General features: G+C 44.3%; 2 protein-coding genes across 3 annotated transcripts in view; both read right to left on the minus strand.

Annotated features, from left to right (window-relative positions):
* Positions 1-1,331, minus strand: part of tbc1d7 (TBC1 domain family, member 7) — a 10,514-nt gene extending 9,183 nt beyond the window's left edge. For both annotated transcript variants that reach the window (XM_019277489.2, XM_019277488.2), the window contains exon 1: positions 1,120-1,331. The gene's annotated coding sequence lies outside the window, so the exon portion shown is untranslated. The remainder of the gene's footprint in view (positions 1-1,119) is intronic.
* Positions 1,332-2,514: 1,183 nt separating this feature from the next.
* On the minus strand, positions 2,515-26,473 carry dspb (desmoplakin b). Its single transcript, XM_027290028.1, has 24 exons — positions 26,018-26,473; positions 24,358-24,451; positions 23,409-23,530; positions 23,142-23,295; positions 22,548-22,673; positions 21,589-21,648; positions 21,335-21,502; positions 20,940-21,044; positions 20,754-20,849; positions 20,546-20,671; positions 19,263-19,415; positions 19,018-19,172; positions 18,798-18,924; positions 17,549-17,735; positions 16,941-17,425; positions 16,665-16,843; positions 15,780-15,918; positions 15,386-15,579; positions 14,985-15,147; positions 14,812-14,895; positions 14,617-14,727; positions 14,394-14,492; positions 12,456-14,282; positions 2,515-11,145 (listed from the first exon to the last, which is right to left on the minus strand). Exons 1-24 carry the CDS (start codon positions 26,338-26,340, stop codon positions 3,136-3,138), a joined length of 13,287 nt encoding a protein of 4,428 aa, XP_027145829.1. The 5' UTR covers positions 26,341-26,473; the 3' UTR covers positions 2,515-3,135.
* Positions 26,474-27,006: the final 533 nt, after the last annotated feature.

Consider the following 27,006-nt stretch of genomic DNA (forward strand, 5'->3'; position numbering starts at 1 on the left):
CAGGGGTCTCCAAACTACGGCCCGCGGGCCACATCCGGCCCGCCTAAACAATTGGAGTGGCCCACTTAACGATCCCAAACAATCCCTCTAAACATGGCCTGTTTTTCAAAATTGCATTTTCCTATTATAAAATGTCCACACTTAATGATTAAGCTTGGCATTCTAATTAAAATCTACCTTATTTATGAACTATTTACAGTACTAGCTAATTTTCATCCCCTCACACAATGGTATATCCCGTTCGTGATAAACTTCCGCGCAGTCTGCCCGGGGGATTCAACTTGGAAAGGCTCGGGGGCGAAGGTGGCTCACGGCTCCGGCCTCGAGCTTTACAGTATACTGTAAATATATACAGTATTTACACTATAATTTCCCAGCTTGGGATAAATAAAGTATATCTATCTATCTATCTATCTATCTATCTATCTACAGCGCCCTCCTGCCCGGACCTTGCCACTTCCCGGGGCCGTGGACTTAGTGCTCGCTGCGCCCTCTCCGCGACTGTCGAATCGCAATTTATCGCAACTTTCACTTCCTCCCACAACAAAATCGCAACAAAAATGTAAAAAGCAACTTTCTCTGCAATTTTTTTGAAAACCTCATGCAACATCAGGGATTTTAGGCAGCAACTATTTCAAAAAAAGGCCCGTGAAATCCTTGGGGGGACTGATATCATTTCAGTTATAGACTGACCCCGGCCCCCCATCACAGAAAGGCAAGTTGATGTGACCCGCACCGAAAAAAGTTTGGGGACCCCCGCACTAGACTATCGTTTCTCAAATTAATTATCTCGTTATCACCGGAAAACAAGTGGAATAAAATGTATGTATGTATGGCCTTTTAGGGCTTCCGTAGAGTTATGTAAATCTTCTGATAGGATAGTTAGGTCCTGGAGATGTGGGGACAACAGCTGCACAGAGGGGCCCAGTTTCATTTCTATGTCATGGGGCCCAGAATTCCTGGCAGCGCCCCTGAACACAAACACCTTTAATGTCGTCATTAGCTGTAGATAAACACTCTGTACTTATATTATTGTCGTTATTCCATTTGAGTACAGTAACAAATATGTTAGTTATCAGCAGAATAAAGAGCCACATGTTTGTTAAAGCTCCTTCTCACCTGTTTGACGCTTCAGCTCTGAGCTCACGTTGACGTCAGCTCCTTTCAGCCCGACACGTGCGAGCCACGTTTGTGACGGTAACATTAAAGAGCAGAACACCAGGTGACACACCTGTGCTGGAGCACGCGGCCCAAAAAAATGATAAACTCACCTGACAGTCTGTCTGCTACATGCTACATGCTACATGCTAACAGCTGCTGCTGTTGTTGTTGTCACCGAAGTACTTCCGGGTAGCGCTGTCGAAATAAAATACACCTGTTTATTGTTTACTAATGCTTATAGTATCAGTGTGAAACTAACTCACGAACAAACAGAATATCCCACATTTGGAACATGAGGTGCGATATTCATGAGTTTTCTGCGTTAAAACTGATGTACACGATACATGTGCTTTTATTTTGAAGGCCCGTGTCATGTTCTTCCCTCCCCCACATTTGTAGTCCATTTCTCTCAGAGGAGGGTTCACAGGCTTTAATCAAACCTTTTATACTTTAGATTAAACCACATCTACATCTACAAATTTACAGATTTAATAAGTGTTGTTAAATAAATTTATTTATTTGCCCTCAAGTAAAGTCTCCCACAACAAGCCTTGTCCAGCAGGAACTACATATGAAACAGGATGGGGAATGTTCAATTAATGTCTAGCAGTTTGGTTCAAAATCAGAATTGAAAACATGATGCCAAGCATGTGTTCAGGCATGTTTATCTATCAATCAATTAAAACGTGTCCTTTCATATTTAATTTGATTTAATTTTGTGATGGAATTTTCTATCCTTAGGTTACACAAGGTCACGTGTGGGCCTTGAGGTCCTCTGCAGTATTAATTGTTTGTCTTTGACTGGGTGCCAGTCTATCTCAACACTGTGGTGGCCAGGGTCGAAGAGACCTGTTGCTGCCTTCCTAGTCATAATAGATAGCTTGCTGTTGACGTTCCAATCTGCGTAAACAGACATCTGTGTCTCCAGACTAGAATATGCTGACAATAACACCTCCATGGGTAAAGACATTCTCTTTGAATAATTCTGGGCGTGTAGTATTTGTGGTGTTATCTTGGGGTTTAAAGTCGATCCACCAGGATGAGTTGGGCAGAATGTGAGACCGACTCAGGCACTTCTGATGAACTTTGAGAGTGTCTCTAATTCTCCTTGGCCAAGCGTCAATAAATAATACAGCATAAGACATCAGAGACTCCTGAACACTTAAACAATAACAATAACTAAAACATATTTTTTAATATCCTTTTGTATCATTCTTAAATGATTTTATATGTTATGATGTAGAACAAGATCCCCTTCAAGCTGTGGGCTCTTATAACTGCCTACAAACTGAGGAATATCTATGATATCATACATGTAACTATCTCTGTCCATGAAAAGAGAAAGTCATGAATCCATATGAGCAAATGGTTAGCTTTTATTTTGATATCTTGAGAAGTTGTTACAAAACCAGAAGCACTAACAGCAAGAAAAAAAAACAATGGTTAACAGCTGATTCAGCAGTAAAAAAAAAAAGTAATCATGTGAATGAATATATGTAACCCAACCTTAAATCCCTCCCCCTCACAAAACAGACATTTTAGATGTGAAATGAATGTAAACATGATACCATTATGTTACCAATGCAAAGCTTAAAAAGAAATTCCATGAAGACTTTGAAAAATAAACTTGATGTTCATGCCAGAACATTTCTAATCCTGACACCAATAATTATTTTTATACATTTTATTTTCAATCCAAATACAAGATGGTTACCAATAATACTTTAGTCTGTTTCCACAAACATAATCTTGGTCATGTTATTTTCATCATCATTTGAACTACAGCAACTATAGCATTTTAAAAGCATAGCAACACCGAAGCTAAAATCTAAAAGTATGTATTATAAATTCTTTTTTTTCTTTTTTTTACCCACATACAAAACACATTTTCCAAAGTTATTTTCTGAACAATCAAAATATTCTTCTGGTTCATTTTTAAGAAATGATTATGAATGTGCAGGTTCTTTTCTTGATTTATTTGATGGATGAGGAGAAGGAGAGAAAGCTAGATTGACTGTAGCGAGATGAGCTGGGGGAGCCCAAGTCTATGCTGCTCCTGCGAGAGCCTTGTCTTGAGCCACTCCTGGAGCCGGTCCTTGATCCTGGGGCAGAGGAGAAATTGTAAGGACTGCTGATTCCTCTGGAAGACACGGATGATGCCTGGAGCATTTTTACCCCAGTGCTTTCCTCCACCAAGCAATTATCCAGAGCCTCCTTGTAAGAGATCTTAAGTTTGCTCTTGGGGCAGGTCAGGATCTTTGAATGATGGTTGAGGTTTTGCAGCTTCTGGGCTGCTTTTACATCCAGCCAGCCCATTCTCAAAGCTTCATCTAAGGATCTTCTACAGTCCACTTCTGGGTCATAAAGCCCTCCTGTCGCAAACTGGAACTCCATGAACCTCTGCCCTGCTTCATATGGCACCCACATCTCCTTCATAGCTACAGCGACAGACATCTTTTTCCTGACTTTTACATCCTCAAAGCCAACGTAGGCTTTCTGCGCAAGCTTGAGCTTAGAGGCCATGTCGTCATTTATGATACCTTGGCGGGCGGCCTCTTGGATGCCTAACCTTTTGCCATTTGTGGGATTAACAATTCCTCCAGTGCAGGCCTGGGCCTCCAGTAGTCTCTGGGCAGTGATGGAATCCACCAGACCACGATTTAGACCCTCTGTGATGGTTATCTTCTCAACAGAGTCTGTGTCAAAGATGGCACCCACGGGTTCCTGCTCACCCACTGCTTCAAGAGGGGAGGCCAGAGTGATAGAGATACTGGATATACCCCTAAGGCTGTCGGTTGAGTCTTGAGATACACTGCTGAATGAGCCACTCCGCTCTGTGACAGTGGTAGTTCTTGTTGTGGTCATCTTGGAAAGAGTTGGTGACAAAGCTCTTGACATGACCGTTGATGATGATGACGACGATGTAACTGACGATGGCACTGTGGTTTCCATTGTTCTTAATGTTGTTGAGGTTGTTGCTGAGGATGAACCCAAAGATGATGATGATGACGACGATGTAACTGATGATGGCACTGTGGTTTCCATTGTTCTTAATGTTGTTGAGGTTGTCGCTGAGGATGAACCCAAAGATGATGACGACGATGTAACTGACGATGGCACTGTGGTTTCCATCGTTCTTAATTTTGTTGAGGTTGTCGCTGAGGACGAACCCAAAGATGATGATGACGACGATGTAACTGACGATGGCACTGTGGTTTTCATTGTTCTTAATGTTGTTGATGTTGTCACTGATGATGAACCCAAAGATGATGATGATGATTGATTTGAAGATGATGATGAGAATGATGATCCAGATTTGGTCTTGCCGGTTATGATATCTGCAAATTGAGTAAGGGTGATGGTGCGTGATCTGTACTGATCTAGATCTGATTGAGTAATTACTCCCTGTTCAATCAGCTCAGTGATATCATACTGTCTTCCAGTCTTCCTGTCAATAATGACAAACCGTGTGGAACCATCAGGAGCAGTAATGGTGATCTCTTCCCACTCACACTCCTGCTCAGACAGCTCCAAGTAGGTGTTGTAGTCAATATACTTTTTGTCATATGCTTCACGTACTGTCATCTCTTTATTGGTCTCTGGGTCCACAATTACCACTCTCCTCTTTCTCAGAGTGTTCTTCAGAGTTGATTCTTTCTTCTTTATGTCTATGATAGGCAAAAGGATGAGGCCAGTCTTCTTGTCTGTGATACAGCGTTTTTTAAGCTCCATATATGTTAGATTTTCCTCTGTATTTGGGTCAAAGAAACCCTTAGAGTCATCACTCTGATCATTCAGGATCTTGTTCATTTTCTCATCAAAGTAACCTCTCTTGTAGGCTACGTTTGTGTCAATACGATGGCCGTGTTCAGCATCAATGATACCACCACTTGCAATCTGGGCTTGAAGCAGACGGATGCCATGACCTTTCTCCACTAGACCTCGCTCTATGGCCTGAAAGAGGGAAATAATCTTGTCTGTACCAGGCAGTTTGTAACCAGTCACAGCCCTCTCTGCTGATAGGAGGCTGTCCTTATACTCTGGCCCGAATAGTCTTTTACTGTAGGCATCACTAACAGTGAGGTAAAGGTTGTTGACAGGATCAACTACAAAGCCAGAGGCAGCCTGGGCCTCGAGAAGTTCCAGAGTGGTCCCGGGTCGCAACAGTCCTTCTTTCATGGCCTGATAGATGGACATTGTCTTATCATTGGCCTCATTATAAACTCCTGCTATGCAAGTAGAACCTCTCAGGTAGGGGTGGAGACGGTGTTCAATATCCTGGCTTGTCAATCTACCATCCCTAAGTTGGTCCATATCAGAACCTGCCAGTAGGTTTGCATCTACTAGATCTATGACCAACACCTTGCCCCTGAGTCCCTGGACAGTTAATGGCTTTTTAGGTTCAGGCAGAAGCAACAGACCTGTGCTTGGATCTGTTTTGCTTTTTTTCTTTAAAGAGACATATGTAGTCCCCTGTTGGGTGTCTGGATCTAGATAGCACTGGGGACACTGATTCAGGGCCTCGTATAGCTCTTCATCTATGAGGCCCCTCTCCTTAGCAATGTCTTTGGGTAGGAACACACTCAGGGCAGGGTCCAAAATACCCCCCACAGACTGTTGAGCCTGAAGTACACGTAGAGCTGTGTCCTTGTCGATTAATCCCTTTCTCATGGCCTGGCAAGCTGACAGGAGTTTGGCAGTATTTGGGTCTCTGTAACCTACAGCAGCACCTTCAGCTGCAAACAACATCGATTCATCCTTTTTATCGACTACTCCTCTCGCACATGCTTCTTTTACTGTCAGTTTTTGATTTTTTCTGGGGTCAAGAATGTAGCCCGTGGCTGCCTGAGCATACAGTAGCATGTCAGCACTGTCAGAAGGCATAATTTTCTGTTTCTTTGCCTCTGTAAAGGACATTTTCCCTAAAGGTCCAGATACAACACCAGAAATTGCCCCTGTCCCCTTTAGAAAGACCTTCTTATCCACAGAAACATCTTGGACAGTTTTCTCCCCCTTTATTAGTTGGTTGAATGTTGGTTTGTCCAGGACCCCACAGTCAAGCAACTGCTGTGCTGTTACTGTCTTACGGACACCATCAAAGATTAATTTGGAGGGGTCAGCCTTCTCAGAGAGTGGTAGAAATTGTAGGCCAGTGTGGGGGTCTGTCTTGCATCTTTCCTTCAAAGCACTATAACTGACATCACAATTTGTTTCTGGGTCAAGGTAAGAAGCAGGATTCTGCTTAAGCACACCACAGAAGTTTTCATCCAAAAGGTTACGCTTGATAGCTGTATCTTTGGGGAGGAACACACTGAGATTGGGATCTAGAATGCCTCCCGCAGACTCCTGAGCCTGCAGCAGGCGTACCCCTGTCTTCTTGTCAATCAGCCCCTTGTTCATGGCCTCAAACACTGAGAGAGGCTTGGCCGCACTACGATCCTTGTATCCAACAGCAGCAGCTTCTGCTGCCAATAATCTGTCTCGATCCCTGATGTCTACCACCCCTCTGGCACATGCCTCATCTACTGTCAGCTTCTGATCAGTTTTAGGGTCAATGATGTGACCTGTGGCAGCCTGGGCTTCCAATAGCAAATCTGCACAATCATCAGACAGAAGATCCTGTTTCTTGGCTTCTGAGAAAGACATTTTGCCTTGACGTCCAACTATCACTCCAGCAATGGATCCAGTGCCCTTTAGATAGACCATCTTTTCCGAAGACACTGTTGGAACAGTTTTCTCCCCTTTTGCTAGCTGGTTAAATGTTGGCTTGTCAAGGACTCCACAATCAAATAATTGCTGTGCTGAGACTGGCTTGCGGACGCCATCAAACATCAGTTTGGAAGGGTCTTTCCTCTCAGTGATTGGCAGAAGTATCAGACCTGTGTGAGACTCTGTTTTGCTTTTTTTCTTTAATGCCCCATAGCTGGTGTCATGCTCTGTGTCTGGGTCAAGGTAACACTCGGGCTTCTTGTTTAGTTCATGACAGAGGTCCTCATCCAAAAGGCTGCGCTTTATAGCTATGTCTCTGGGAAGGAACACACTGAGGTTGGGATCCAAAACGCCCCCTGCAGACTCCTGGGCCTGTAGCAAACGTAGCCCTGTCTTCCTGTCAATTACTCCCTTCTTCATTGCCTCAAACACTGAAAGAGGCTTACCTGTGCTAGGATCCCTGTACCCCACAGCAGCAGCTTCTGCTGCTAAGAGTCTTTCTCTATCCCTATTATCCACCACTCCTCTGGCACATGCTTCCTCAACAGTAAACTTTTGATTGCTTGCGGGGTCAATGATGTGGCCTGTGGCAGCCTGGGCATCCAGTAGCAAGTCTGCACTATCTGGAGGCATGAGCATCTGTTTCTTTGCCTCTGTAAAGGACATTTTCCCTAAAGGTCCAGATACAACACCAGAAATTGCCCCTGTCCCCTTTAGAAAGACCTTCTTATCCACAGAAACATCTTGGACAGTTTTCTCCCCCTTTATTAGTTGGTTGAATGTTGGTTTGTCCAGGACCCCACAGTCAAGCAACTGCTGTGCTGTTACTGTCTTACGGACACCATCAAAGAGTAATTTGGAGGGGTCAGCCTTCTCAGAGAGTGGTAGAAATTGTAGGCCAGTGTGGGGCTCTGTCTTGCATCTTTCCTTCAAAGCACTATAGCTGACATCACGATTTGTTTCTGGGTCAAGGTAAGAAGCAGGATTCTGCTTAAGCACACCACAGAAGTTTTCATCCAAAAGGTTACGCTTGATAGCTGTATCTTTGGGGAGGAACACACTGAGATTGGGATCTAGAATGCCTCCCGCAGACTCCTGAGCCTGCAGCAGGCGTACCCCTGTCTTCTTGTCAATCAGCCCCTTGTTCATGGCCTCAAACACTGAGAGAGGCTTGGCCGCACTACGATCCTTGTATCCAACAGCAGCAGCTTCTGCTGCCAATAATCTGTCTCGATCCCTGATGTCTACCACCCCTCTGGCACATGCCTCATCTACTGTCAGCTTCTGATCAGTTTTAGGGTCAATGATGTGACCTGTGGCAGCCTGGGCTTCCAATAGCAAATCTGCACAATCATCAGACAGAAGATCCTGTTTCTTGGCTTCTGAGAAAGACATTTTGCCTTGACGTCCAACTATCACTCCAGCAATGGATCCAGTGCCCTTTAGATAGACCATCTTTTCCGAAGACACTGTTGGAACAGTTTTCTCCCCTTTTGCTAGCTGGTTAAATGTTGGCTTGTCAAGGACTCCACAATCAAATAATTGCTGTGCTGAGACTGGCTTGCGGACGCCATCAAACATCAGTTTGGAAGGGTCTTTCCTCTCAGTGATTGGCAGAAGTATCAGACCTGTGTGAGACTCTGTTTTGCTTTTTTTCTTTAATGCCCCATAGCTGGTGTCATGCTCTGTGTCTGGGTCAAGGTAACACTCGGGCTTCTTGTTTAGTTCATGACAGAGGTCCTCATCCAAAAGGCTGCGCTTTATAGCTATGTCTCTGGGAAGGAACACACTGAGGTTGGGATCCAAAATGCCCCCTGCAGACTCCTGGGCCTGTAGCAAACGTAGCCCTGTCTTCCTGTCAATTACTCCCTTCTTCATTGCCTCAAACACTGAAAGAGGCTTACCTGTGCTAGGATCCCTGTACCCCACAGCAGCAGCTTCTGCTGCTAAGAGTCTTTCTCTATCCCTATTATCCACCACTCCTCTGGCACATGCTTCCTCAACAGTAAACTTTTGATTGCTTGCGGGGTCAATGATGTGGCCTGTGGCAGCCTGGGCATCCAGTAGCAAGTCTGCACTATCTGGAGGTATGAGCATCTGTTTCTTTGCCTCTGTAAAGGACATTTTCCCTAAAGGTCCAGGTGCCACACCAGCGATTGAGCCTGTCCCCTTTAGAAAGACTTTCTTAACCAGAGACACCTCTGGGACAGTTTTCTCCCCCTTTATTAGTTGGTTAAATGTTGGTTTGTCCAGGACCCCACAGTCAAGCAGCTGCTGTGCTGTTACTGGCTTGCGGACACCGTCAAAGATCAGTTTTGAAGCGTCTAGCTTCGCAGTGACTGGCAGAAGGAGCAGACCTGTGTGAGGCTCTGTCTTGCATCTTTTCTTCAGTGTTCCATAAGCAGCATCACGTTCAGTTTCTGGGTCAAGGTAACACTCGGGACTCTGATTTAGAGCTTGATGGAGGTTTTCATCCAAAAGGTTACGCTTGATAGCTGTATCTTTGGGGAGGAACACACTGAGATTGGGATCTAGAATGCCTCCTGCAGACTCCTGAGCCTGCAGCAGGCGTACCCCTGTCTTTTTGTCAATTACTCCCTTCTTCATGGCCTCAAACACTGAGAGAGGCTTGGCCGCACTACGGTCGTTGTATCCAACAGCAGCAGCTTCTGCTGCCAATAATTTGTCTCGATCTCTTATGTCTACGACCCCTTTGGCACATGCCTCATCTACTGTCAGCTTCTCATTGTTTCTGGGGTCAATGATGTGACCTGTGGCAGCCTGGGCTTCCAATAGCAAATCTGCACTATCATCAGACATGAGCATCTTTTTCTTGGCTTCTGAGAAAGACATTTTGCCTTCATTCCCAGCTACAACTCCAGCAATGGGCCCAGTCCCCTTCAGATTAACATTTTTGTCTGCAGATACTTCTGGGACAGTTTTCTTTCCTTTTTCTAGATCTTTAAATGTTGGCTTGTCAAGCACACCACAATCAACCAGCTGCTTGGCTGTGACAGGTTTCCGAACACCTTCAAAGACAAGTTTGGAGGGGTCTACCTTCTCAGGGACAGGCAGAAGCAGAAGGCCTGTGTGTGGCTCTACTTTGCATCTCCTTTTCAATGCCATATAGGTTACACCCTCTTCACTATCTGGGTCCAGGTAGAGCTCAGGCCTCTGATTCAGAGCTCGAGATATGTCATTATCAATTAAGTCACGCTCAATGGCTGTGTCTCTGGGAAGGAACACACTGAGCACAGGATCTAGGATGCCCCCCACAGACTCCTGGGCTTGCAGAAGACGCAGTGCTGTGTCTCGGTCAATCTGTCTTTTCTTCATGGCCTGAAATGCTGAAAGGGGTTTGCTTGTGCCAGGACCACGATATCCCACAGCTGCAGCTTCTGCTGCCAGCAGCCTCTCTCTATCTTCTTCATCAATCACACCTTGATTAAATGCCTCATCAACTGTCAACTTCTGATTAGTCCTGGGGTCAATAATGTGGCCAGTGGCAGCCTGAGCATCCAGTAGCAGGTCAGCGCTATCTGGTGGCAGGAGATTCTCTCTCTTGGCTTCGGTCAAAGTCATTTTGGATAGGGGTCCAGCGATAGACCCTGGACCTTTTGGACCTTCAATTATCACCCCGGCTATTGGGCCTGTCCCTTTTAGATTGATTTTTTTGTCAACAGACACATCATGGACAGACTTATGTCCATTCACAAGCTGGCCAAAAGTTGGCTTGTCCAAAACACCACAGTCAAGCAACTTGTCCGCTGTGACTGGCTTGCGGACTCCATCAAAAACCACGTTAGAGGCATCCAAGGTTGGGGGCTCTTTAGCTCTCTTCAGCTCAGCTTCCATGGTTTGTCTGACAAGGGTCACCTCTCGCAGTTCCCTCTGGATGGCTGACAGCTTACTTTTATATGTCTCCTCAAGCTCCCTGAGTTCCCTCATCAGCCTCTCTATTTCATTTTTCAGAGTGTTCTTTTCCTTCTCCTGACGTTCCTTGTCTGTGTCATATTGCCTGATCATGCCCTGCTTACTCTCATACTGGTCTTTCCAGTAGCCTAAATCCCTCTTGAACCTGTCGTTCTCCTCTTGAATACGTTGTTTAGCGCGAAGCTCAGTCTCTAGAGACAGTTTAATGCGACTGAGCTCCTCCTCTAGCCTTTGATACCGATCACTGTCCTTTTCTGACAATTGAAGTTTCAGCAACAGAGAATCTCTCTCCATCACAATGTCATTATACTTGGACTGCATGGATTGTATCGTGGATGTTGTCTGTAGAGATGGAAAAAAGCAGAGAAAGAGCAAAGAGACAAAAGGTTAGTCAACTCAAAAACACCTGAACACACTTACTGCATTTCAAGAAACATTTCTTTTCTGCATTTTACATCATGGTATAAAATTATACAATCAACAACACTGGGATAGAACAGCTGTAGATCCAAATAACACTGAAATTAGAAATGATTGTGCTACTATTAAAAAATGAATTTAATCAAATTCAGTAATTCAAAAGAGGACGGCACAGATACTTGCTCCATTCTTTTTTTTCTAGCAGCAGAATCCTAAAAGGAGGACTAATATTTTGAAGAAGTGACATTGTGAATGGATGACTCTGTACTTGCTGTAACTATTTTTTCCAGCATCTATATTCATTTAAAATGTTGAAAATAATAAAAATTGACTAAACCACAAGATGGCCCAGTGTTAATTTGTGTACAAGTAAAACCTGGAATTGATCATGATTTATAATAATAATAATAAATAGCAAGTCTATGTGCATTCCTCCAAAATATAATTTGCTTTGTTGAGTTATTAATGGACTGTGCAGACTGATCTTTCCCATCAAAAAAAAAAGAAAGAAATCATACAAACAAGAAAATGTCTTACAAGACTGGGAAGTAAACGTATAAGAAAATTATTGAGTAGAAAAAATATTATGTGAAATCAACCTTCCCAATCCTGCAGACAAACTATATTAACATTGATTATAGGAACTACAACTACACAATCAGTAGACAAACTATTACTATTCACATTCTGCAAATTTGCAAAACAGCACAAATAAATAATGTTAATAGATGGGCGCCAATCTTGACTGACTGGCCTGAAATTGCAAGAAGAATTGCCTCAAACACTTTGAAAAATTCTGGATATTTTAAGTGTATATCAGTGCTGTTTTTACAAGTTTGTGAAATGTGTCCTGAAGACCACTAAGCTGCTACAAAGATATGATTATCAACAATCAAACCATACACCAAATGACCAGTGATGTCACTGACAGTGTTGTTCATTCTGGGAAAAGCAAAAAAGCATGCAGACAGGACATCTTCGCACAGCGTGGGCAGGGAGACAATGGAGAGGCACACATGGCGTTTGCATGCGAGTGACTGACATGCAAGTTGATTCGAACACATAACACAGATGTATGTGTTCAAATCAGAGGAACTAAGTTGGAGGCATCTGTGGGGGATCTAGAGGGGTTCCAGTATGCAAGCAGTGCTAGCTACCCGACTGATCCAAACTAGGACTCTGATTTGGAAAGAAGAGAGCAGTTCACGTCTAAGTGCCCAACTTCCATGTACCTCGGTGGCTTGGTTTTGGATTTTCTCAGCTTCCAGCTTCAGTTTCTCCCTCTCTGAGGAAAGCTCTGAGACCAGGTTGCGGTAATCTACATTGCTGCGCTCACTGGCCTGCAGCTGCAGCTCCAGAGCATTAATCTGGGAGGAGAGCTCGTCGCTACATCCCTGTCTGGATATCAACAGTTCTTCTCTCTCATGTCGTACTGCCCTTAGTTCCTCCTCCAGCTTCAACCTCTCTTTGGTCTGAGTTTCTGTCATCGTCTTCAGTCTTTGAAGCTCAGTAGAGTTCTCATTCAGTGCTTTACTTCTCTCCTCTATAGTTCTGTAGAGACCCTCGTTCCTCAGGTTTGCCTCTTTGACTCTGGCCTGCTCCTGGAGGAGTTGCTGCTGCAGGGCCTTCAGTTCTGCGCCGAGCTGCATCATGCGGTCTGCAGATGTCTTGTTTTGTCTCAAGCTCATCTCCAGCTCTTCCTGCAGACGAAGGCGCTCTTCTTCACCTATCCTTTCCGATATGGTGGACTGGTCTTGGCTCTGGCGTAGCGTGGTGATGGTGCTGATGTACTCTTTCATGGATGTGGCGGTCTTTTCCAGCTCTGTTTCTACCTGTCTTCTTCTGGCCACTTCCTCTTGGTTAGCCTTCCTCAGATTCTCCACTTGGCTCTCCAGCCCGTCTCTCACAGCCTGAAGGTCCTTCATGCGCCCCTGTAACCTGCTCATGTTCTGTTCTACTCTGCTTTTCTCCTTGCTCTCCCTCTCCAGCTCTAATCGTATCTTCTGAAGCTCCCCCTCACACTCGCCCAGCTGGGTCGCAGTCACTGATGAACTGGTTAGCTTCACCTGCATCTGGGCCAAAGTCTGTTCAAGCACACCGTGCCCCTCCTCTATGGTTTTCCTTCTGCGGGTCTCCTCCTCCAGACTGTGTGTTAGGTAGGTCAGCTCCTCGCACTTCTCCTGCAGACTCCTCCTGATCTCAGCCAGCTCCTCCACGTACTGGCTACGTTCGTCGTCTTTCTGCCTGATCAGCGCCTCCACCTGACTTTCCAGTTCTCTCCTCCGGCGTCCTTCCTCTGTGATGACAGCACGCTGACTGTGAGCTTCTTCATCTGCTCTCTTCCTTTGCTCCTCAGCTTCGTTGAGGGACATCCTGAGCCTCCTGAGCTCCTCCTCCAGACTCCTCCTCTCTGCAGCCATCCTGTCACACTGCGTTTGGAGGTCAGCAGTATCCTCCTCCTTCTGGGCTGCCAGCCTCTGGATGTCTGTGCGGCTGACGTGGATCTGGGATTCGTAGCTGAGCTTTAACTTATTAATCTCCATACTGCATTGGCTTCTTACCTTTGACATCTCCTTCTGTAGCTCTTTGATCCTTGCTGCTTCCTCAGCCAGCTGCCGCCGCAGCTGACCGATTTCATGGTCCTTACTTTCCACGCTGTTCTCTATCTCCATCTTGGACCAGATGACCGTCTCCAGCTCCTTCTGCCTCTTCCTCAGCACGGTGTCGTACTCTTCCTGCTGCTGGGTGTAGCGCTCTTCTGCCAGCCTCCTCTTCCTCTTTTCTTCCTCGAGCAGGTAGTTGAGACGCGCCACCTGATCGCTGAGGTCTGACAGCTGGCTCTGTGTGCTGTCTAGGCTCTCCTTGGCGGCGCTACACTGCATCGAAGAGGTTTGCTGCACTGCCTCCATTGACAGCAGCTGCTCCTGTGACTGGTTCAGCTGCAACTGGTAGCGGGCGAGGGCCTCTTCCAGAGATTTGTTCTTGCTGTTGCCGTCTTGGATGCCCTCCCTCAGCTGGCGAAGTTCTTCTTCCAACAAGTCGATCCTGGTGTTACGAATCTGGAAGCAAGAGATGAATGCAGAGGAACATTTTAACGTACTTTCAGGTTCAGATTGGGTCACCAAACATTTACATAGCTCTGTTTTCAGTACAAAATACAACATTGGTACCTTCAGTTCCTCCATGTTCTTCAGCAGCTCTCCCAGGAACCTGTAGTAGTCACCAGACGAGGTAAGCAACTCCATGTAACGGGTTTGCATTTGTGTAGCCTGAGACAAAGACAAAAGAAAGACTTAAATATATTGTCACAAATTTCATTGACCCCTCCTTTAGCATACAAGAATAAAAGGGAATAATCTTAAAGTTGCTACAGTTTTAACGAGAAATCTCGACCTCCAGATTAAGATCCATCGTTGGCGACCTCAGCATTGTCCTCTTGATGGGGCTGTTGAGCAGCAGAGTCTCCAAACCGGAGGAGTAAGCGGCGAGGTCGGTCTCGTAATCCTGTACAACAAACATTTAAATGAAATTCATTAAATGAAATCAATTCTTTTGATGAGTCTGTTTACACATGCCAGACCTCCTTACCTTGATACAGTTCACACAGGCCACGTTGTCCTTCAGCACACTGTCTACTGTCTCCCTCCTCAGTTTGATTTCTGTGTTCAGGGCCTTGATAACACAATAACATGAAGATGTCAGACTTTACACACACACATATATATATATAGACCCTCAACACTGTCACCAAGTTAATTGACCTTCTGGTTGTTCATATGGTCTATCAGTGCTTGGATGTTGGATATCTTGGTGGCCTGCAGGGCATCTTGTTTTTTCCGTGTGGCATCGATCCAGTCAATGAGCGAGGCGCTGGTTTGCTTGTAGTGCTGCAGCTCTGGGACATACAACTGCAAATCCTGGAGTCTGAACAACCCAAAAGAAAGCACCATATGTTCAGTATCTTTTTCAGTAGATACTATTGATTAATGGGTGCTGCAGACACAAACACAGAGACGTTACACAATCTGAAAAAGGGGTATCTATAAAGATGCACATGTAAGGAAGAGTGAGACACCTGACTGAGTTGCTGAACCACCCTCTAAACCCTGCCCCATGTCTGTTATTGCAGCTTTGGCTCCTTTGTATAAAACAAAGAACACACCTGGTGTCGATCTGTCCATCGATCCGTCTCCAGCGGTCTGTCAGCAAGTTCACCAGCTCAGTGTATTTGGCCACCATCATGTCACACCTGTAGGAAGACCCGTCCACCTGACTGTTCCAGTGGCTCACCTTGGCCAACTCTGCCTCCATGCTGATCAGAACATCCTTCTTCTGCTCCAGCTCTGCTTTCATGTTCTACACACCAGCAACACGCAGGAAACAGCGGTCGATGTGACATCCCGGACTAGACACTCTAGCTATCTCACACCAGTTCAGTTTAAACTGATCAGGGACTACGGAGCGTGAATATGCACTCTATTATTTCTTTTTTACTTGTACAATACATGAAAAGAAAAACAGAAATGTATGAAAATGTAATGTGTTTTATGGAATACCTTCAGGGTGAACGTATAATCCTCCACCTCACTAGGCGTTAGAGAGGTGGTCTCTTTCTCCGCCAGTCTCGCCTCATAAACTTTCACTATGTCCTCAACTTGTGCCACGCTCTGCAGCATGTCCCTCAGAGCCCGCAGCCTAAGAGAGAGGAAGGAATGATGACCAAAGACACTCCGGATAATGAGATATAATACTTTTTATCACTAATACACACCTTCAATTCAACTCTCATTGAAGCTGTATTAAAGGTGGTAACACTCTGTATCTGAGCTTTAACTGTCAATCAGCCTTTAGCTGTGAATTTTGATACACACAAAATATCTATTTACCAATGCAGCACTGTAATGTGTCTTTTTATGCCGATGATACCATTTCTTATGTTATCAGCTCTGCTGCAAACCTCTCCAGATCCAATCACATCGATTCATTTAAGACTCCGTACTCCAACTTCATCAGAGCTCAGACTGCCTGTGCTTTCATATACAGTCAAAATAATGCTTCTAATAATAGTGATGCTTTGTTATTATACTAAGGATTTGGTAGCAGCTGTCCTCATGTGGTTCATCAACTTAAAAATTGAAAAATGTGAGTTTATGGGCAAACATTTTGGATTTTTGTACCATTTCTCATTTAAAAACAGAAAAAACTACAACCGACTTACAGAGCTTTGCTTTATACTGATGAACCACTGGTGAAGAAACTACAGTGGCCATGAAATACGTGAAAAACAGGAAAGAATATCTGGAGCCAGTGTTTGGTTTTCCCGTTCTGGTCTTCTGTTCTACCCGTGGTAGGCTCATTGTAAGTTCACAAATCTCGGTTCTTTCTTGCTTCCAATGAGCCTTCTTGAATAATCAAAACAACAGTTTGTCTGTTAGTCTCACCTCTGTAGGTAAGCTGACGAGCTGGTCTCCAGACTGCCCAGTCTTTGGTTGATGATTGAAACCTCACTGCGGAGGAACTCGGCTTTATCTGGATCCTTCATGCCCTCCAGCTCCTTCAGGATACGCTCCCTCAGACGCAAGTACTCGTCGCGCATCGAGTCGATGTCACGCTGCACCCTCTACAGGGAAACATACGCACAAACAGAGTCACTGCAATGAATTATGGGGAGTAAATATTTGGAATAAGATTTGTTTTTAAAATCTTTTTGCGTTTACCTCCAACTCGGTGATCTTGAGGCCACAGTCGTGCACCCCGTCGTCTCCGAGGCAGATGTGAATGTGCTGACTCAGTGTTCCCTCGGTGTTCTCCAGCCTCAGTCTGAGCGCGTGCAGTTCAGATAAGCTCCATGAGGCGTACACCACCTTCTTCTGTGACGTCTTGGACCCGCACTCACTCTTAATAACCACTTCCTTCTTCTGTTCCTGCCTTTTCTGTGCCGCTCTTCGTCTTTCCTCTTCCAGCCTCCTGGCGGCCTCCTCTTTGGCTTGTTGCTGCTGTAGTTGTTGCTGCTGTAGTTGCTGCTGCTGTAGTTGTTGCTGCTGCAGCTGCTGCTGCTGTAGTTGCTGCTGCTGTAGTTGCTGCTGCTGTAGTTGCTGCTGCTGTAGTTGCTGCTGCGAATGCTGCTGCTGTATTAAAATGAAGTGCTGCTGCTGTTGCGGCTCCACTACTTCCTGCACTTGCATTTGATCCTCATTTTCGACTGTGAGGACACACAACAATGTTTTTAATAATCAGTAAAGGAAAACATGTAACAATTATCAATTCATTTCTAATTCCCTGCTCCTACAGGTGGACAGTACTGTATATGTTCTGTAATACTGACTGTAAACATGCAGCTTCGCCACCAGCTGTTCGTAGTGGGCCTGGGATCCGCTGATCTGGTTCTCAATCGACTTCTTTTCCTCGTCGCCAAACATCTGGGAGCCATGGCAGCTCACTTTGAACTCCTCGAAGTGAGTCTCCAGGCTCTTGATAATTTGACGGTATTCCTCAGGACGCATCTTGGCCAACTGAACACACACACACACACACAGACACACACAGACACACACCATGTTTGACTCAAAGCTGAACAACATCAGAAACCAGCACACGTCAGTGAATGCAACACGTCTGTGGCTGGAGTTTTCCCATCCAGCGTTGCTTGGATGTTGTCAGTTTTTTCTGATGCACTGCATGTTTTGTGCACAAATAAACAGAGCAAGTAAAATATTAAAGCTGCAAGCAGCGATGGTCGGGCCCTCGCACATGTGCGCACGTCGAAATGTGCATAACAACGGTCTTTATAATAGCGGTCTTAATAACCGCAATAAGTTTCAGACAGCTCTGACAAAGTATATGATAGCCGCACACTTTTGCCTGAAAATCAGCCCAAAAGTAAATGGAGTCTCATTTTTTTTCAAAAAAATCGCCAGCGTTGAGTTTGACGCGCCGTGACGGCCACACTCTCTGATGAAAAGTTGTGATTTTGATAACTTTTCATTGTCAAGGCCTGAAGAACACACATGGCAAGTTTCAAACGCATCGGATAAAATCCCTAGGAGGAGGAGTTCAAATGCGACCCCTGGACATGACCCCAAAAACACAAAAGTCCAAATTTGACAGAAAATTGGACGCTGTACGCTTCACTGTAGCCCGGGTCACCAAGAGACTTTTTTGTGTGTCTCGGCATGTTACATACTCCCTCCAAATTTTGTACACGTGGATGAAACCGTGGCGAGGGGCCCCTCCGAAAACAAACACCTAGGTGGCGCTGTCGAGCTATATGCATACGTCCATGTGCGAGACCCCCGAAATGCGTAACTTCACGCCCGACTAGGCACATTTTCGTGAGTTTTCGAGGGGATATGGGCCGTCGGAAATGCGATTTACTTTTAAACGTCATTCAGCGTGCCGTGCTTGGGCCCTAATAATATACATAATATGATGTTTCATCATAAAGAAAGTGGTTAATACCAATAAATGTCACTTTGTTTCTCATTTTTGGGATTTACTATAGTCGAATTGCTGATGACATATTAATCTATCTAAGACAGCAGAGCCTGACTTCAGAGAGTTCATTCATCACCTACCATTGAGATGGTGAGAGAGTTGATGCGTTTGATATCCAGGAGGCAGTACTGCCAGGCGGTCAGGCTCTTCACGTTGATGTAGAGCTGATTCCAGATTGCCAGGATGGCTTCATAGTACTGCTCGTTCCTTTAGAGAACACAGAGACGATATTTAAACCTTTAATCTCAACAAGAAAGCAAATCTTTCACGTGCCAAGAAACAACTTTTTTTTAATCTTACTTGTTGGCCAGGCTGATGCTGAGTGGATTGGGAGGCGGTACGATCAGGCACACAGACGGCACCGACATATCCAGCCCACCCGGGCCCGTGATCTCCCACTTACTGCGTTGACTGTTGTCCTTTAGGATCGCCTCGTTGTCCTTCTGGATCACCTTCTGTGGAGCAGAAATGACCAGCAGTGTCTACATGAGAGTCTACAGAGTACAGCATGTGTGAGGCTGTGATGCGATGATTAGAAAACTGACATGGTCTTGTTTGAAGTCACACAGAGCTTTGACGATGACGGGCCTGCTGCTCTTCTCTTCAGGGTTTCTGGGTTTCAGTCTCACGATGCTCTTGGACCTGTTGGCCAGATGTTGAACCTGCCTCTTGTTTTCCAAGATCTTCTCCTTCTCCCTCTGGGAGATATTAAAACAAAAACAAAATCAATAATAATGATAATCAAGAATAATAACTGCAAATTGGAACTTATCAAAACAGAAGAACACACGATGAAACAGACATGATGAGAATAAAATAGAAGAACCAAAACAGCGAAAAGACAAAGTTAGAAAAGTGAGATTAGGCCAGTCTGACATTATATGAGAAATCAAAAAATGTTATTGACCCCAATGGTGACAGATACATTGATTAATGGTTTTATATAGGACAGCCCTTCAGTTTTAAAAACAGACGTTTAAGGTTTCTACTTTATGTATGTACAGAGCTCCAGACTGGCCATAGCGAGAACAAATATAGGTCAAAGGTTTCACTACATTGAGCACTCAAAATGCTTTTGCATGTACATGAGATATACAGTTGTCCCTCACTATTACGCGGTTCACCTTTCGCGGCCTCATTAAAATTAAATTTGTTAAAAATGTTTGGGCTTGAAAACAGGTTTTGATCTTTGGTTTCATTTACTAATACAGTATTGTACTTATTTTTGTTAAATCTGCGAAAGTTTGAACTTTGAGAGTTTAAATAAGAGACAAATGTGAGAAAATGTTAATGCCTGTCTGAGAAAAGTGTATAAAAGTGTGTGGTTAGGGGTTTTACGTCCTTAAAACATGTATAGTAATTGTAAAAAATAAAGCTGATTACTTCGCGGATGTTATTTTTAGAACGTATCCCCCGCGATAAACGAGGGACCACTGTAATACATAGCCACATATTTGGGTTAGGGTTAGTTGTGCACACAAAACAAGTTGTTATACAGAGAGCCAGCACAACACAGGTCTTAATCCAAGTATACCTACAATGTGTAAATATGCACAACTCAGTCAACAGCACTGTTAATAAGTTTGTAATTAGGTAATCATGTTCATGGATTAACCTTGGACCGTTACTCGTTACGTGGCTGACACTTATAATGACTTGGTTATTATTTTAAAGGGGTCACGTGTGGGCCTTGAGGTCCTTGGCAGTATTAACTGTTTGGCTTTGGTTGAGAACAGGAGGTGCAATCACATTTCGAGGACTAAAACGTCGCCTCGATACACACACACAAACACAGCCGGTCTGTTAGAGCTGTAAGAAGCTGTTGTACCTCCAGTCCTCTGAGCAGCTCCAGCAGGTCCTCCAGTGAAGTGTCCTTATCACAGACAAACGACTTACGGACCGTCTCGTGTTCCTTCTGCAGGGCGCTGTACGTCTCATTAGCCTCTTTGAAGAACTATCGAGAAATACACGACATAAGTATAAAAGAAATGATTGAGAAACAGAAATAGAGGTATGGGTCTATTTCGTCATGTTACCTGCTGGTACGCTGCGTTCTCCTTCAGATGGATGTCAATGCACTTGGTTATTTGAAGGAGCCATTTCCACTGAGTCTGCAGAGTGTCCCTGTACGCCTGAAACACAATAAACGATAAGCCTCCCACACTTATGATGCATGTCAACACTGTGCATTAGTCTGAGCTGATGAACGGATCGGTCCACACCTCGATCTTGTCTGCAGCCGGATGGTTGTTCTTCAGGAGAGTATCCACTTTGGTGAACAGTTTATTCAGCTCCTTCTCTTTGTCCTCGAGGGCGCTCATCAGTTTCTGTTACATGAAAAGAGGTTTAGTAATCACAGGGGACACGGAAACATCAGGATGCAGCTGTGTGGCTTCGCTCTAAGTGGATGACTGTCTGCCAAAACCTCATCTATCACGGATGACTGCTGCCTCATGAGATGCAGATCAACTTCATAAAAAGGCCTTAGTGAAATTTAGACTTTAATATGCTCGTAAAATTTGAAATCAAACGTGGATTTTTTGCAGCATTAAGGCATCAAAGCAGACACAGTCCTCTCCTGCTTCTCTAAACTTTCAATCACGTCCGTGTTACTAACCGAGTAGCTCTCCTGCTTCTGCGGGATGTACTGCTCGATGTTCTTGTCTCCCCAGTCGAACACCAGCTCCACTTCCTCCTTGCTGTTCACCCACATGATCTCTTGGCACATTTCCTGAATGATTCCCTTGAGCTCCTGCAGCTGCTGCGTCCGGTCATAGGACAGTTGCTGGCACGGGAGAATAAAGTGACTTTAAATACATGAAACAACAATGACAGTACAGTACGAGTACAGTGTTTGTCTTTTTTTTTTACCTGTAAACTGTCCCATTCTTGGTCCAGAGCATGAAGATTTGCTTTGTCTCCTTTCTTAATCTATGAGAGGAGTGAAAAATATAGAAAAACATGAAGTGCTATGAAGTAAAAAATCCCTTAAAATCTTAAATGTAATCAGTTAATCCTTAATTAACCCTTAAACCATAACAAACACCAATCTGAACTAAGGTGTTTTGCAGCCAGAGAGCTTGCAAAGTGTCGATAAATGTGCAAATATAAAAACTAAAAACACCTTAATTTACTTTAACAAACAAAAAGTATGTCATTTGAACTTTTCCTTCATTCAAAATATCTGAAAAATCCCACCAATTGAATGTTTTATTGAAGTATGTAAGGGATTTTCACGGATGAAAACTAAAACCCAGAAAAGCTCAAAATCTGCAGATTTAAAAGGGTGCACGAGTTTCCCTTTCATTTCCACATTCATTTGCTGCTAATACTATTGTAAGATCGGACTACTGTTAACGAACTTCAGCTTCATTCAGGAAGAAAACTGAACCTCAAAGCTGAAATCTGGCAGACCTTCAAGTGTGGTTGTGCCAAACAGGAATGATGTATAAAATGATCTGCCAAGAAGAAAATGTTTTATTAATGTAGGTTTGCACGTTTAGTTTATGTCCCTCGGGATGATAGATGTTAGAGTTAAAGATGTGAGTAACTGAAGAGGGTTTGGGATCAGATCCAGATTTAACGTGTTTGCTCATGCATCCCTTCGTTTATTTGTCTTTGTGTATTCAGATGCAGAACCTGGTCCTGGTGCAGCTTTTTGCAGCATTATTCATTCATTTACGTGTTCTTTAAGTTCTTTCTGGTTGTCTAATCGGATTTGAATTAATTTGTGACAAATGCAAACTGATTTTAGGGGCTTCTGTTTGTAACAATCAGTAAATAAGTAATGACACGTAACGACAGCGCCCGGTAGAGTGGTGTGAACTCACCAGGTCGTCTCTGGCTCGGTCCAGCTCGACGCTCCTCTGGATGGAGTTGTGAAACTTCTGATGGCTGATGATGTGCTGATCGATGACTTCAGGAACGTCTCCCCATGAAGCTGTTTCAATCAGACGCTGGGACACCAAACAGGCACAGAAACATGGATTTTAATATATTTTAAATACACACTTGAACATATGAGTGCAATTCTTCTCAGAAACACGTGTTTTCAGTTCACTTCCAGCGTTTATTCAAACATTCGTCCTGATTCAGACCAGCAGGTGGTGGCAGAGAAACAAGTTTTGTTTTTTTTCTGTGAACTTTTGAGCCTTTTCACTAAAAACATCTCAGGAATCTACCAGAAGAACATTTGCCTGATTATTTTACTTTCCATTTCCCTACAGTACTTCTTCATGTGTTCGTTTCTCATTTTTAATCTCATTATAATAATTATTCTTAATGTCAGAGAAGCGTTCGTGTCTCTGACAACACAGAGCAGAGGAATGCTTTCATGCTGAACTTGTGTAAAGGTTATGTGAGCACACTGTGTTCTGGTTTAATGAGATCTGTCAGTCAGGTCACTGCCACTTTTTTTTTTGCACCTTTTGCTGTAACATCCAGCCCATAGCGTCTTGGAAGCTCCTTCCAGGCTCCTCCCAGGATCCTCCGATGCTTCCTCTGGTGCTCCTCCTCCTCTGCATGCTGCCTGTGATGGCCATATGGACCCCCTTCAGCTGGTCTCTACATATTTCCACACTGCGGATTAGGGAAGAGAGAGAAAGAAAGCACATTTGGCAAAGACGCGTATGAATATTATTTCATTTACACACTGAAAGGCAGAAATAAAGAAAGAAAGAAGTCTTCCTCACGATCTGACTACGTTGTCATTGGGCTGTCCCAGTTGTCGCAGGTCCATGGCACAGCTCTTCAGCTGCTCGATGGTCTCTTTAGCCATCATCATGAAGCGCTCTGCATCACCCGGGGAACTGCCCTGCAAGGCATCAACGAGACATTCAGAGAGGTGCACGAATCCGCCACCTGAAAACTTTGTAACTTCTTAGCTTTTGTTTTGTTTGTTTGGTCTCATGCACATGTCATTTAAACTTTCTGCTGCACAAAAACATTGATGATGTCTTGACCTGTTGGGTTTTTTGGATGTGACCTTGAGTCCTGTCTTTGTTTCGGTTACTAAATGCATTACTTGGAGTAGGTTTGTGCCAAAACTGTCAAAATCCTGGAGAAAATCTCTTGAAATTCATGACCTTTTTAAAGGGCGAAATAGAAGTGGTATTCAGTATTTCACACAGGCGTGAGGAGGGTTCATATACGAATCAACACGCTAATAAATCAACCCGACCGCACTCATTCAAGCAAGCGACGATGGGTTCTACAGAAAACCAAATATGTCAAGAAGAAGTTGCATAACACAGAGTTGAGGAGCCGTGTGTGTGTGTGTGTGTGTGTGTGTGTGTGTGTGCTGTAACTGAAATGTTTGCAGAGTTCATCTGACAATAAAAAAATGACTTATTGACAACTGAATGATTGCTGGAGGTGGTTTGGCTACCAAAAGAGAAATAAACTAAATGCTTTCATTATCCGCCTGGTTCCTATCGCATGTTCTCACTCATCGAGTCACTCAGTTTACAGCCAAACAACATTTCTGCATATTTTTGTCAACAGAAGTGAAGCTGCAACACGATGCTATTTTCCGTTGAAATAAAAACCTTTAGAGTCTGACCCAGACGTGTTTTTATCTGCACGGCCGGAGGACAGAAACCTAACATGCAGCGTCTGATGAAAAAAAAAATCCTGACTCACAGTCTGCAGGGCGTATTCAGCTTTCTGCAGGTACTCCTGGCACTGGCCCTGCAGGATCATGGCTCTCTGGTGGATGGCAGCGAGGCTGGCGCCGCTGCAGGGGGCAGCAGAGTAAACTCATCAGCTTCAAGCTCATTATTAATATAATCTTCACATATATCATTTATATTAAAGCACCACAATATCACAGTTTGGACCAGCAGCTCCCAACTTCTTTATTATGTGACTCCTTTAATGGTGCACATCATTTCTCTTCTCAGATGGCTTCAAAACAGAGCTGCTGAGTGATACCACATATGTTGGGGTCTGCGTATCAGATACAACATTACATATCTTTTAAAAAAACTTTTGGGGGTCCAAATAATTTCCTAGAAGGACGTTTATATGTAACTGAAAAGTTTTTCTGCAAAGGAGCACGTAGTTAGGCAGCAATAAGAGTCCAAATCAAATAAAAACACAGATGTATTTGATTATGCAACTTAAAAAATAATAAAACTATCCTGGATTTTTGAGGCCGACAATGGCTTTCAGTGTCTGAGAACTCATTTACTCTTGCAGAAATATTTTCTCTCTTCTGTAAACAAAGATTTTTGACAGCCGCCTTTTATTAAAAATGATTTCTGTCGTACAGCAACTTCCTGATCCTCATCAGCCGATCTGCGTGCCAATAACAACATACCTGCACAATCACTGTACAAAGGCACACGAGGGGAAAAGGTTCTGCATGAAAGAAAAGACCCAGACATCTGCACACTGTTCTCCTTTGCAAAAAGCTTAAAGACCTTCATCAAAGCCAGAGGATAATATCTGCTGTAAGATGATATCAGTTAATATATCCGTCTAGATTTAGTGACTAATTAATTATTTGTCTCTTTAAAGAACTGTACACAACTCTTTAACAAGAAGGACCCGGAAACAATCAAACATCTTTCATTCGACAGGAGCAGCACAGTGTTTGTGTTAAACATGTTGTGTTCATGTCGGCCAGATGCTTTCTGTCCTTTTCTAAAATACCACGGTGACATAGTCCCTCTGTTCTGTGTGTGTGACGGCGTGGAAGGTCTGAAACAGTTTCATGTTTCTGGAACAAGTGAGCATTAAGCTGTTTGCAGCCGCAGGAACTTAGCAGTTCATTGTGAGCTATAAATCAAGACTCAGTATTTCCCTCCAGGGGACGGGAACGCTTCTGTGCAAAGAAGAACCTGAACTGTAATTTCTGCAGAAGCACGGTCATCATTAAGATTCCCATAGGTTTTAAAGTGCAGCTTTGTTTTCTTATCAGCTATGTGATAAAGAGTAACTGGAAACTCCCTTGACAAACAAACTGGATGCACAGCGGCTCTTTGTAAACTTTGTTTTGCAGCTTTACCTCGCTGTGCATTGAGCCTGCAGACAAAAACATCAGAGCATGAACCACATTATGATCCCTGCAAATATTTTCATGCATGTGCTTGTAGGTAGATCTGATGTTTGAGCTGCAAATTTAAGAGCTTCTTATTGGCTTAAGATCTCAGAGTGTGCAGGAAATGAACACTGGGACAAAACAGACAGTCATGATTAATATTTAATAGTAACCAGCGTCCTCAGAGCAGGGGGAGGGAACAACATGTACACAACAGGTGAGCAGGTGAGCAGGTGACAGTAAAATATGAATCCATACCTCATTCCGCCTTTCCCGGGCAGCGTGCCGCCTCCCATGCCCATGCCCATGCCGCCGCCGCCTTTAGCGGTCATCGATCCGCTGCTACTGCCCATCATTCCGCCTCCCATGGTTCCCATCATTCCGCCTCCCATGGTTCCCATCATTCCGCCTGCAGAGGACTTTGAAAAGTTGTAGTTGTATCCGTCCATGGAGGCCTCGTATCCGTTACCGCCTCCCTGAAAGTACTGGACGTTCCCGGCGCCAGCCAGGTCACCTCTGGACCCGACCCTGCGGCCCAAACTCATACTGTTCAGACCGCTCTGGGACCCGTACATACTCATACTGACAGCTAAACGGCAGCCGAAGCGGCTCTGCGCAAACTAACCGGGCGTGAGGTTGAAGCGAGGCGCAGAAAGGTGTGCCTGTCTCCACCTGCGCGCCCGGGTCCCTCTCCTGCAGACTGCAAGCGAGCTGCAGGGGAGGACCGCTTTTTGGAGCAGGGTGACCACACCTCTCTGTCTCTACAAACTGCTGCTGAGCCAAAAAAACAAAAAAACTTTCCTCTTTCTGCCACTCCTCCAAACTCAGCTGGAGGCGTACGCGTTCTGGTTGTTCTATCTTTGTGGGGACCACACTGGTATTCAGACAAGTCGGGACTTTAAAAAAAAAAAGTTTAATTTAGTCTGAATGTGTCTGAAGTGAAGTGGGCAGGTTTTTGGAAAGTGGGACAAAGTGAGAACATTTACAGTTTTAGAAAGTGAGGAAAATTCAAGATCATTTGGAGAGTGAGGACAGATTTTGCAAAGTAAAAGTCAGGACAGTTATGAAAGGTGGAGACTTTTTCAAAATAAAGTGCATTTCAGAAAGTAAAAACAGTACTTATATAACATCTTTCTAGTCTTCCAGCCACTCAAGGTGCTTTTACACTACATGTCTCATTCACACACATTCATACACTGATGGCACTGGCTGCACCATAACCAGGGTTCAGTATCTTGCCCAAGGAC

The sequence above is a fragment of the Larimichthys crocea genome, chromosome XVII, assembly GCF_000972845.2.
Source record: "Larimichthys crocea isolate SSNF chromosome XVII, L_crocea_2.0, whole genome shotgun sequence".
NCBI classification, from domain to species: Eukaryota; Metazoa; Chordata; class Actinopteri; family Sciaenidae; genus Larimichthys; species Larimichthys crocea.